Raw genomic sequence first — 13,315 nt, 5'->3', positions numbered from 1 at the left:
AGAGAGAATCTCATGCAGACTCCCTGCTGAGCTTGGAGCCCAAAGCAGGGTTTGATCCCACAACCCTGAGATCATGACCTGACTTGAGCCGAGATACAATTTGAGCCGAAATCAAGAGTCAGATGCTCAACTGACTGAGCCACCCAGGCACCCCCCAAAAATTAACTTTCTAAAGTTGGCTGACTAAAAGCCTCACTGTTTTAACTGTCCACCCTTTGCCATAACTTTTAAATAATTGAAATTTCTTAGTATTTGTTTTTTTAATCATAAAATTGTCATCACAATTGTCATTGATTTTTGCAGTAATTTACTATTGTAACAATAAATGTATATTTATACTTCAGTTGAATTATAGAATTTTAACATATAAAGCATGTAAGGGAACTCTGACTGCCAATTGCAGCAAGAATGCTCACCTATGTTTAAATGAAAATATTCAAATCTTTACAATAAATCTGAATGATGACTTGCCTTGATTAAACACTGATTAGAAATGATGGTTTAAGTCATGTGACCAGTGATTATGGGGAGTTTAGGGATGCAAGTTATGCTGCTGAAATAGGTATTTGACTATTTAGTCCTTTCTCTAAACTTGAAGAATAAACAAATGCAAATTCAAGTAGGCCATGGATATAATTTAGTCAGAAAGTGTGGTTTTGAACCCTAGCTTTGCTACTTTAGTTTTATATATATTTATTTAACATCTACCCTGTGCTGGGAATTCAAATACTGGAGACACACTGATGAGTAAGAGGGAGACCATCATTCTTAATGTCCTGATAATCTGGGGAGTTTCAACAATTTACTCAGCTGCTCTAAGCTTCTGTCTCCTCCTCTTACCCTGCAAGCCTCATAATGATATTAACAAAGGTTAAATGAGATAATGGGGGTGGTCAATATTTCTTGTGCCATATGCATAATATATTTATTAATATTCTAACTGTCCCAACCATCTTTTCGGTTAGATGGTCTAGCTTAATAATCACGGGAATATGCTTGGAGTCCAGTGCCTGGGTTTGAGTTGATGCGTGGCTTTAGGTATGCAAACCCTCTGCTCTTCAATTTACTATAAAATTGTGACAATTAGGGGCACCTGGGTGGCTCAGTCATTAAGCGTCGGCCTTCAGCTCAGGTCATGATCCCAGAGTCCTGGAATCGAGCCCTGCATCGGGCTCTCTGCTCAGCAGAAACCCTGCTTCTCCCTTTCCCACTCCCCCTGCTTGTGTTCCCTCTCTTGCTGTCTCTTTCTCTGTCAAATAAATAAATAAATAAAATCTTTGAAAAATAAAAATAAATAAAATAGAATTGTGACAATTAGACTGCTTCCTTTGTTGGCAATTAAATAATGGATGTTTAGAATTCAGCATAGAATCTAGCACATCATAAGTACTCACTGAGGTCAACAGTTATTAAAACTCAGAACAGTTTATACCCAATTAAAAAATAAGAGAAGTTAGGAAGATTATATAATATATGCAAGGCTACCCAACAAGTTGCAGAGGTGAGACTTGTCCAGGTTGATCTGTTGCCAAAGTCCTTATTTTTTACATTTTGGGTTCTCTAAAAATATTTTTGCAGATGTAACTGTTGGATAAATTTGAAGGATACTGATTATGTTAATCAATACTTTCAATCTTTCTTCCTGGCTGGAGTGCCCTCCCACTCCACAATTTCTTTGTTCTCCATGCACATCACAGACTACCCAATTGGATCCACCAGAGGGTAGATGTGGTCTGACAACAGGTGAAGCCACATTAGTCTCCAGTCTCCAGCTGCCTCTCCATTGAGAGGGAACCACTTCTCCTCACTGAGACAGAGAACTCGGCTCAGGTGGGCGCTCCAGGCTCCGGAAGACTGTGGCGGCCTGTTAGCACTCTGGCTTCTCCTTCTCACTGAGTCAAGCCTGAAAGCAGACTCATCGGGTCTGATTTGTTTGTCTCCATGTTTTAGTTTGCCGAATTACTCTCTCACAATGGCGGAGAGGTCTCATGGAAACAGCAACTCCCAAGGAGGCCAAGAAAAGAGCAGGAGAGAGATCCTGAGGTCCACCAAAAGGGCCTGGGCTCCCCTAGATGAGCAGCTGCCTCCTGTCTCTGAAGAGGAAAGTCAGAATGTCACCATCCCCATGCTGGGTGAGAACAGGCCCTCAGGGCTATTTGAAAACATCCTGCTGTGGGTGGTGAGGTTCATGGGGGCTTGGCTGGGGGCAAATGATTCTGGAACAAACACTTGGTTTTGAAGATACCAGTGTTCCTGGCAAAATGCCAGAAACTTCTACGAAATGGGCACTTCTGACTTCCCCCCACAGACATTCGAAATACACACCTTCTTGATGGAAATAGACCAACTTCTCACTTTCTACTCCAAGGTCTCCTCGTCCCAAGTCCCCCAGAACCCTGAAGTGACATGGAGTCCATGCCAGAGACATGAGGCTTCCTTTAGAACACCAAACATCCTATTGAAAGGCTCTTATTTACTGGGTCTTGCATGAAGCATCCGTAATAATTTGAATAGTTTAAAGAGTCATAAGGAGGAAAACACTTTTCCCTCCACTGTGATATAACTGATGGTTTTTCTTCTTTGCCTACCACCCAATTCATCCTACCTCTCTAGAGTCCCTAAGTTAAAAAATAAGCACCTTGCATGCCTACTTGGCCTTTCTGGTTCACCAGACACCTTGTGAGGGGGTAAGTCAGGTACTTCCTTGTTTGGTGGGATAAAGTCAAAGAAAATCAGCCCAGAGTAGCCTGTAGCCAACCAGAAAGGAAAGAAGTATTTACCAGGAAATGCTGCTTTTCTATCCTCTCCTTTTTGCCGTCAACTATTTGTTAAGCCAGTGACAAAGATCCACCTTAAAAGACTGGTGCCTTCTTAACACAGGGTGCCTTTGGCAATCCTGGACTCTAGTGCAATTTGTCCCTGGAATGAATGCAAATTTGGTTAAGAACCTGGCAGAGAACTCCTTGCAAATAAACATCACTGGCTAGCTGCCTTAGGTAAATGTCGTGATTCAATAAGGAGAGGGTCCATGGTGATCTATATCGAACAAGAGAAAGACAAAAGTCTGGTATGCTTTTTCACTCTTTATGTCCACACCAGCTAATTTAAAATTTATTCTAACATCTCTTATACTTCAGTGATTTATTTTTCTTCCTTTTCACATTTTCTTTCCTTTTTCTTTTTCTTTCTTTCTCTTTCTTTCTTTCTTTCTTTCTTCTTTTCTTTCTTTCTTTCTTTCTCTCTCTTCTTTCTTTCTTTCTTTCTTTCTTTCTTTCTTTCTTTCTTTCTTTCTTTCTTTCTGTTTTGGTGTCAATCATTTGCCAAGTTTATACGTCATTCTCAGGGAAGAATGATTATGGAAAGCAGGACGTTTTGCCTTGGGAAAATAAATGAATATGCTTGTAGAAACATGTGACTTACTATGTAGGAAATAGAGCTATGGGTGGGGCCTGGCTAATGGGGTAACATTATTTGAGCTGGTGTGCTTTGATTGACTGATCTGTTTCTTTCTCTTTTATGGAAGATTCGAAACAAGCAAGTATTCAGCAGTGGCTGGACTCTGGATTCTTGTAAGTGTTTCTTCGTGCCTTTACACAACTCTCTTGCAAAATTCCGTGAAAACAATGTGGGTAACTCTTCTGGGGCAAGGTGAGACATGTAGGGTTTTTCATTTTAACTGAATGCATGAAGGAATGCTCTATTTTTACAAAAGTTATATATCAATTTTAAAGTACACAACAGAATACTGTTCCAGTCCCTGGCTGTTGATTGCTTTTAAAAAGTCCTCCCATAATAAAGCCTAGCTCTGCATTTACTCTCATCTGTTTAATTAAAATGCAATTTAGTATAATTGAGTTGTACACATTGTTTGACTCACAATATTTTTGTTTCTTTATAGGGTCTCTGTAGATGAAAACTTTCATCAAGTCATCGACCACACTGGTAAGACAAGAGAACCAAAAGCATTTAGGCTTTGTGGACTTGATTTGTTAAATTTGTTAAATTTGTTAAAATGTCTATGTGAATAAATCTTAAAATGAGAATTATCAGAGCCTGCTAGAAATGGAACAGATCTCAAAAACTATCCAGCTCAATTGCCTTGTTTGATATATAAAAAGAGGCTCAGAAAGGATAGGGCGTCATTCAGCAGCAGGTGGGGGCTGTAAACCAGGTCTCCTGCCACATCATTAGCTCAGACTCTACCAGAAAACTCACCGAGTTCTATGAAGACATTTTGCAAGGATGTAATTATGGAAATGCAATTGTTTAACGTTTCCTCACACTTATGGTACTTTTATGTCTAAATCTAGTTTCTTTCTATTCTCCAGTCTCAAAATTATATCCTCCCTTTCTAATGGTGCATTTGATCTCAAAAAGAACAGATGACTGAATTCTATGGGAAACAGTGCAAGTATGTATTTCTGACGCAGAAAATGTATCACACTTGTTACACTGAGATTTGACAAGAATATTATAAAAAGAAAAAGAAAATAATTGCAGATCTCATAGTTCCCACCTTCTTTAAATTAAATACTGTACTTCATAGAAAAACGATTATAAAATGCACTCACAGGGCCCCCTACCCCACCCTGGCTGGCTCAGTTGGTGGAGAATGTGACATTTGATCTTGGGGTTGTGAGTTTGAGCCCCACCTTGGGTGTAGAGATTATTTAAAAATGAAAGAAAGAAAGAAAGAAAGAAAGAAAGAAAGAAAGGAGAAAGAAAGAAAGAAAGAAAGAAAGAGGAAGGAAGGAAGAAAGAAAGAGGAAGGAAGGAAGGAAGGAAGGAAAGAAGGAAGGAAAGAAGGAAATGCGTTCACGTGTTAAGTACTACTCGGGAAAATAAAATAGCAAGCCCTGGCAATTATAAATGAAAGGCAACATTGGCTACAAGACACTTCCTGATTTCATAGATGTTAAAATGTGAAAAAATGTGTGCTTTAAAACTGATGAAATACCATAAATAATGTATGTAGAAAAATGACGTAAATTAGGAGTTTAATGATTAGAGGAGAAAACTATTAGTCTAATGGTTACTTACTCAGTTGATCTTAATTATCTCACTTCTTCCACTGACATCTTAAATTAAGATTGACCACTGGCTACAAACCAGTTTAAATTGGGGACTTTTTTACTAAAAACAAAAACAAAAACAAAAAACTAGGTATATCATTGAAATTTCCTCCTCCAAGTTTATTTATTTTTTTAAATATAAAAGTTCCATGATCCCCAAATCTCTGAAGATGTTTGCCAATAAACTGAATATAAGTATCTCTGTTTATCTCTGTTTATAGTAGGGCACAATCAAGAAAAGGCAAGAACTTGGGGTGCCTGGTTGGCTCAGTTGGTAGAGCATGTGATTCGATCTTGGGGTTATGAGTTCTAGGCCCACACTGGGTGTAGAGATTACTTAAAAATAAGATCTTGACAAAGAAAGAAAGAAAAGAAGGAAGGAAGGAAGGAAAAAGAAAGGAAAGAAAAGAAAAACAAGGAAAGGAAAGGAAAGGAAAGAAAAAAAGAAAAGAAAAGAAAAAAGAAAAGAAGAGGCAAGAACTTAAGAAATACAGCCGGCATGAGATGTCAGATCCCCCTGATGTTTCATCTTGCCCAGGGCATGGTGGGAGGCCTGGCACTAACTCTGGTGTTGTCAGTAACTGTATTATTAAAAGCTTTACTTCCCAGAAATGAGACAACCATTACCCTTCCACCTCTGAATCAAGTAGGTGAAGCGTAAAGGTACACACAGGAGGTGCAAAGCTGGAGGAAAGAAGGGCTAGCACATCAGAAATGCACAGTTCCCATTTGCCAGGTCCTTTATCTTCAGCGAAGGTTTTAATAATAATGGAATAGCCTCTTAGAAGTTTAATTGAGCCTTCATTTTTACAAGGCTCTTTATGATCTATCATATTTTAAACTCAGTAACCTGTGTGGGAGCAAGGCTGGTGTTCATCTGAGCTTTGCAGGTGAAGAATCTGGGCCACAGAGTGATCAAGCACCGTGGTTTGGGGGCACAGCTGGTTAGAAGAGGTCAGAGGAACTTGAAGCCCAGCATCCTATCAGCCCTCTGCATACTGGTCATAGCCACGATGAGACCACTAAATGCAGAGTTCAGAGAAGCCAAGAGTCATACTGAAAAAATGTGGAAGCTAGAACAGGACCAGCAACTGGTAACCTGAAGGTCATGGTGAGGGTGGCAAGGAGAAGAACTGTGGCAAGATGAAAAGAAATGGAAGAGGAGAGAGAAGAATGTTCGCAACTGGAGGGAAAAATCCCAGAACAGCTCGTGCAATCTTAGTATGATGCAGAGTGGTGCATTCGTTCCTAGGGCAGCTATACCAAATTACCACAAACTTGGTGGGTTCAAACAGAAATTTATTCTCTCATGGTTCTGGAGGCTGGAAATCTGAATTCAAGGTGTGTCGACAAGGTCATTCTCTCTCTGAAGGGTCTAGAGAAGAATCCTCCCTTGCCTCTTCCTAGCTGTAGATGGCTCCCAGAAATTCTCAACATTCCTTGGCTTGTGGTGACGGCCTTCCATTCTCTGCTTCTGTCTCCACATGACCGCTTTTCCTTGTGGAGGGAAAGCTTTTCTCTTTCTGTAAGGACATAGGACCCATCCTAATCCAGTATGACCTCACTTTTACCAATTATATCTACAAAAACCCTATTTCTAAATAAAGGATGCATTCTAAAATGAGATTTCAGGGACGCCTGGGTGGCTCAGTCAGTTAAGCATCTGCCTTCAGCTCGGGTCATGATCTCGGGGTCCTAGGATCGAGTCCCACATCAGGCTCCCTGCTTGGAGGGGAGTCTGCTTCTCCCTCTGCCCCTCACCCCACTTGTGCTCACTCTCTCTCTCTCTCTCAAATAAATAAATAAAACCTTTAAAAGTCTTTAAAAAAATAAAATGAGATTTCAGATACAGAAATTAAATTCAACCCACTACAAGTAGAATTTATTCTAAGGCTAGATTCCCTCATTGGTCACTCCTGAGGTCTTCATACAATGAAGTAGCAACAAGATCCAAGTGCCTGCTCAGCTTACAGGTGACACCTCCCATAGAAAGCATTCCAGTGGGCCTCCAGGTCTTGGACTGAGTCCCAGATAAAATGGGGTGGGGGAGGTGGCATAAAGCTTCAGGGGTCCTATTGCTGAATTCCTTCTGAATTTAGAGATGGCCAAGATGGGGTGTTGGCCTTTTATGGTGACTCTTTGGCATTCATGCTGCTCTGTGGCTACCTAAAGTCTCATTTTTATTAAACTGGAATCTGGCTGGCCCATTTCCCATTGTGCTCAGTACCATCATGCTAGATAAAGCCCTTCACCCTTGGCATGTCAGCCTCTTCATCAGTAGAACTGGGAGGGGAGAAATGAATACACACAAAGGGCACACAGCCTAGGTACTTTACCTATGTTATCTCATTTACCCGAACCATCTCCCAAGGCAAATATTACTGTTACTAACTTTTGCAAGGAGGAAAATGAGACTCAGAAAGGTTAAGTAACTTGCCCAAAGTAGCCCATTTAGTAGGTAAGGGGGTCAAGATTTGAATTCAGATCTGTCTGACTCTGGAGCCACATTGCCGCTCCAAAGGCCCAGGATCATTTACTCTATGTGTTATGCATGGGAGCCCCCAGGAGGAAAGCAAGCCCTGCACCAATCCCCCTGCGAGAAAAGTCAAAGTGTGAGCATCATGGCTGAGTTCACTGGCGTTTGCTTCTCTCTCCAGGTCATCTGGTTCTGGTGCACATGCCTTCAGAGCCAGGACACAGTCCTCCAGAACTGAAATTTTTTAGAGTAGAACTAATTTTTATGTCAATTGAGTAGTGTCTATGGAAATGTAAAATGACCGTATCTGGATCTTAAAATAAAAAAGATGCATCATATAATTCCTCTGGAAAGCCACATGAAGGTCGGCTTTCAAAAAGGATGCCCTCTCACTGTCTGCCCTGCCTTCTGACAAATATTTGGCCATCTTAGCTGAGTGGTCTGGCAGTCATCCTAAATATCTCCAGAGCATTGTCTGCTCAAGGCACATGCGTGACTTACAGGGAAGACCCTTATGGGCATCCTTCAATTTCTTTAGCTTTTCCCTTTCTGAGAACCACCACCACTGGTGCAGATCCTCATAGTGGTCACCAACATCATAAGCAAACACAAGTTTGATTCTCAGTTTGTGCTCACTGAGGATCCGTGGACCTTCCATAACCACAAACACAATAGGACAGTCAGAACCTCTTTGGGCTCAATTGGGGTGCTAAATGGTATGTGGTCATGGATGTGAAGGTCTGTCTTCTAAGGCTGCTGATTCTTCTTAATCCCAGATTCCATATTAAGAAAGCCTGGGGAGAGGAGCTGGTTCTTCTCAGGCTGCTGATTCTTCTTAATCCCAGATTCCATATAAGAAAGCCTGGGGAGAGGAGCTGGTTCTCGACAAGCCCATTCCCACCACTGAAGAACAAATTAGACTTTGCACCATTGCCCTGTGAGAGTGCATTGGAGTTACCCTGCTGGGACAGACACCTACACGAATGCATGTGTCACTGGAAAGCTTTATATAATGTGCCCTTGTTTATAACACAGCAAAGCATAACTGTGAGGGGAAAAAACCAGATCCAACGTCTACAGCAAAAAAAAAAAAAGTTTTTGTCAAAGATCAGCTTGGAGCCATTGATTACTTGAGGGGTGGTTAACGCATTTGTCCTTTTAATATTTAGATATTTCTTCTCCAATCCCCAAAGAGGTCCTTGAAGGATAAAGTTACATCTTTCCAGAGGAATTTATTAAATAAGAACTTACAAGATCAAATTCTAAAATCTGTGGCCTATAAGATGAGGTCGATGTAAATCCAGTTAAACATAATAGATGCTCCCTTAATGCTTATCAAACAAAAGCATTCAGAGCAAAGAACTGTGCTAGTAGAGGGGCTCCTGGGTGGCTCAGTCGGTTGAGCATCCGACCTTGATTTCAGCCCAGGTCATGATCTCAGGGTCGTGAGATCGAGCCCCATATTGGGCTCCCATTGGGCGTGCAGCCTGCTTGGGATTATCTCTCCCTCTGCACTCTCTCTCTCTCTAAAAAAAAAAGAAAAGAAAGCACTGTGCTAGTGGAGAATACAAAGACATAGAGTGCGTGGCTCCTGCTCTCACTTATGTCATTCTGACTTCCCAGGACCATTGCAATCTGAATACAATCTGTGCCAATGTTTCACAAGACCCTCTTGTCTTATCCGCTTTCATTGCTATCCTGACGCTTCACCTTTCTTCATCTAATGTCTCCTGTCTTAAAGTCTTTCCTGTTCTGTTCTCCTCTTGCCTTCTTTTGAGCTGTGCCTTGGGTCTCATATTCTCTATAAGGCCCTTCCTGACACCTGCACTAAGAGCCTCAAGTTTTCGTCTGCACACCAGTTACATCCATGATGGGTTCTACCCATATGGCACTTGGTCCATGCTGCCACAAATTATTAGGGATATGAGCGGCCTCACTAACAAAATTGTAAATCCCACTGAGGTAGGAATGATCTCTCACACATATGATTTCCCCAAAGTTAGTCAACAAAAGATCTCAGTAAAACTGGTCCATAATGAAGCTGATGTAAGTCAGATTGGGAAATCTTCAAAGAAGAGCAACTTGAGCTAGTCAAAGAGTGATATGGGTTTGAAAAAAACAAAGAGGCAAAGGAAGACAATGTCACTTGGTTCAAGGAGCTTGAACAAAGGCACAGAATGAAAAGAAAACCAAATGTGTGCAAGAAAGCATATAGAAGGCAGTCGGACTAGAGAAATGGTTTCAGGCTGGGGAACAAAGGTGGAAATTTTTCTCATAAATAAGGTGTTGTCTGGTTATAAACGCCTTAAAATCCAGAAAGAGGCAATCGCACTTGATGTATGAAGATCATCTCAGGTTCCAGTCAAAGGAGAGGCAGTTATAACTGGGGTTTGTGTTCAGGAGAATTGCGAGACTGTATCTTTGTTCACCTGAACAGAAGGTCATGAATAATTAGTGATAGCTGCCATCGGTGCATTGCTGGGGAATGGAACCAGGCATGTTACACACTTGCCATCTCTATTAGAGTGAGTTATGAATGGTTTCTAAGAAGAGAGATGACAGATTCCAATGTTTCTCCTGGCGAGAGGAAGATGGTGCACACCTTGGGAAGATGCTGTTGTGAACTCAGGCTTGAGGTCACGAGGGCTTGGGCTCAGCGCTGGAAGAGAGAGGAGGAGTCAGCTGCATCCGGAAAATAAGCAGATATGTGAGTGGAGAAGAGCAGAGCATTACAATTGGCTTTAAGATTCTGAGCATGAGTGTCAGGGAGAATGAAGAAATCTTTTATTTTGTAAGAATATAGATTGTTATCATGTGCAAACTGAGACAAATAAGCCCTGCCGACGGCTTCTACTCCGAGTCTTGGTCACGCAGGAGTTAAATATACAGAAAGCTGCAGAATGCTATTATTTTAGAGCCCTGTGAAAATGTAATTTGATTAGTCTATTGGACGATATTCCAAAGAACCAAATGTCTTCCATGAATCAGTCAGAAATGCTTAGGAAAACCAAAATAAAAAATGCTTTCTAAGCCAATAAAGGTGCTAATTAGTGCCTTCTGCATATCTCACTACATCTTCTCCAGTAATACATTTTGCAGGGTTAAGTGCGGTGTGTGCTGCTTCAGATGGCAGAAGTCCACCTAACAGTAGGGAGGGCGGTTGGAGACTCAAGTATCTAAAAGGGAATCAGAACTGGCATTTTAACCCATGCAATGGGATGTAGTGAGTACAGCAGAGAACTTTTTTTCTTGCTTTAATTCTCTTCCAAATCACCCCTTATGAGCCTTAGGGATGGGAGGACCTTATTATTTTTTTTCCTTCCTCAATCCACCATTGCTTTTAAAGCGTAAAATCTGGTTTTAAAAGCCTAATAAGGGTATCTTAGAAGGAAAAAATAAATTGGGGAAAATAGCAAGACGAAGCCACTAGAGAAGCGAGAAGGACGTAAGGAGATCCTAGCAGGCAGGGCCTCATGGGATGGATACAGGAACATCCATAGATGAACCACCTTCTGCCTGGGGCAGACTGGAGCATGATGCCTACAGAAGCTTGAGTAAATGCAGGGTAACAGGAGCAGTTTGTCCCATGGTGGCACTCCCTCAGTGTCAAATTCTTATGGTCAGAAGTAGCAGACTCAAATGCTCCCGGGAGCCAGGCAGGTAACCGCTAATGAACCAAGTGAGTAGGATGGAGACTGCAGAGGTTTGCAGCACAAGTGGGCTCTGACACATTGCTCCCTGAAGAGATCTGGGCCAATGCTGCTGTATCTTCTGAATTTTAAGGAAATGCTAGGAACCCCAGGGCTGGCGATAACTGGGCCACTGGCTGGTGCCTCTGGGTTCAGGTTCATTACTGAAAACGGGCAAAGGGAACAAGGACCTAACCCTGACAAGCCCAAGAAGTTTATCTTACAAATTAGCAAAGTGGAAAAAAACAACAACAACTGAACTAAACTAAAACCCAACAAACCCTCCAACAGGCAAGGAATAATAATTTCATACTGTCCTGTGAGACTCTAAATGGCTTGGTCCCAGTGCTGGAAAAGCACATCATGGATTTATATTTTTCACTCCCTATGACTCTTGTGTGACAGAGTTCCATTTGTTTTTGTAGGGCAGATATTTATCGCAACCACACTCTTGCTACCTTTTAAAATTGTAGTTGTGTATTCTGGGCTTAGTTAAGAACTCACCGTATGCTCACACCTCAGTGATAGGCTTCGAGGCTTCATCTTTCTAGACCAGTGTTCCTGCCCCATTCAGCAGGGTCACTGAGACTTTGAAAAAACAGCTGGTGGGGCGCCTGGGTGGCTCAGATGGTTGAGCCTCTGCCTTCGGCTCAGGTCATGATTCCAGGGTCCTGGGATCAAGCCCCGCACCGGGCTCCTTGCTTGGCAGGGAACCTGCTTCTCCCTCTCCCTCTGCTGTTGCCCCTGCTTGTGCTCTCTCACTTTCTCTGTCAAATAAATAAATAAAATCTTCAAAAAGAAAAGAAAGAAAAAACAGCTGGAAACTACACGTATTCTAATCTCCACCCCAAAATTTGGCACTCGAAGGCAAGTTCACAGATACCTAGAGATCTATTTGTAGTCTCCTACCCAGACAAGAACTGTGAAGGGCTGAAGAGCCCTTTACTATTTTCAACCCTTTTTTTTTAATATGTTTCAATCATTTAGGTTTGTTTTTCCAAAATTTCTCCCCACCTGTATATATTTCTTGTGATGAGAAACTTGACTTTCTCACGGAAGTGCTGGGTGGTGAGTCTTCCAGTTTTATACAAGTCACACATTCGCCCCCAGGAAAGCCACCGTGAGAGGAAATGAGAAGGCTGGTGAACTTCCGGAGGAACTGGCCCCTGTTCTGAACGTTTCTCTCTGCAGACGCCTGCTGCAGCGTTACATCGTGACACACAGATCCTTCAGGTGGCCACGGCTCGTTCAGGAGCCTCCCAACATTTAGCTCTTCTCATCTGTCCTCAGCACCACTAACCAGGCAAATGGACCTTCAGCATCATCTCTCTCACATTTATTTGTTTGCTCAAAATCCATGGCCCAACACATACCTATAAACTCTTCTTTCTGGTTTTCAAATAAGCTACAGGACATTGTGTTGGCAGTGTGGTGTTTTGAAAAGAAACAACAGCAACAAATAAAAATAAGCTGTGGCCTCCTGCTGGTCTCAGTTTGCCTCTCTGTTAAGGGGGATTCGTAATACCTATTCCATAGATTTGTTGTACGAATTAAAAGGGGTGGTGCATGCAACGTGCATAGCACATTGCCTCCTGTAAACTTAATGCTAAGTAAATAGTAACTGTAATTGCTGTAATCAGTCATCGAGGTAATGATACATTCCTAGATCTGCTATTTTTGACTATGTGATCACGGGCTCATTACTCAACTCCTGTGAGTCTGTTTCCTCATCTGAAAAATCAGGATAGGTCCTAAATTTAAGACTGTCATAAGGATTAGCAGATACAAATGCATGGCAGACGGTCCACAAATGCAGGGTCCTTCGTGTATTCTTTTGCCTGTCCCCACCCTTGCTCCTCCACCTTGTGGACCATGAGTGAGTATTCCAAAATGCCCTATGATCTCATCAGACTTGCTACAGACACTCTTCGCGCTTGGCCACACCTCTTTTCCATCCATCAAATTCTACCCGTTCTTAAAAATCTAAGACAAGTACCGGTTTCTCCGTGAAACCTTTGCTGACTACATCCTTTGCCACCGACTTCCCTCTTGACTGAACAAGTACATTTCTTCAAGTG

At 41.9% G+C, this 13,315-nt stretch overlaps 1 protein-coding gene across 1 annotated transcript in view; it reads left to right on the top strand.

The window, feature by feature from the left end:
- The first annotated feature begins 1,954 nt into the window (after positions 1–1,954).
- Positions 1,955–13,315, top strand: part of ITPRID1 (ITPR interacting domain containing 1) — a 60,835-nt gene continuing 49,474 nt past the window's right edge. Inside the window, 4 exon segments of the mRNA XM_081800917.1 lie at positions 1,955–2,132; positions 3,022–3,024; positions 3,524–3,569; positions 3,899–3,942. Coding sequence (XP_081657043.1) covers positions 1,973–2,132; positions 3,022–3,024; positions 3,524–3,569; positions 3,899–3,942 — 253 coding nt within the window. The 5' untranslated portion in view covers positions 1,955–1,972.

This window comes from Leptonychotes weddellii, chromosome 12, assembly GCF_054177405.1.
Source record: "Leptonychotes weddellii isolate Sample4059 chromosome 12, ASM5417740v2, whole genome shotgun sequence".
Taxonomy (NCBI): Eukaryota; Metazoa; Chordata; class Mammalia; order Carnivora; family Phocidae; genus Leptonychotes; species Leptonychotes weddellii.
The sequence above is the reverse complement of the archived record's forward strand: the minus strand, read 5'-3'. Positions and strand labels throughout refer to the sequence as shown.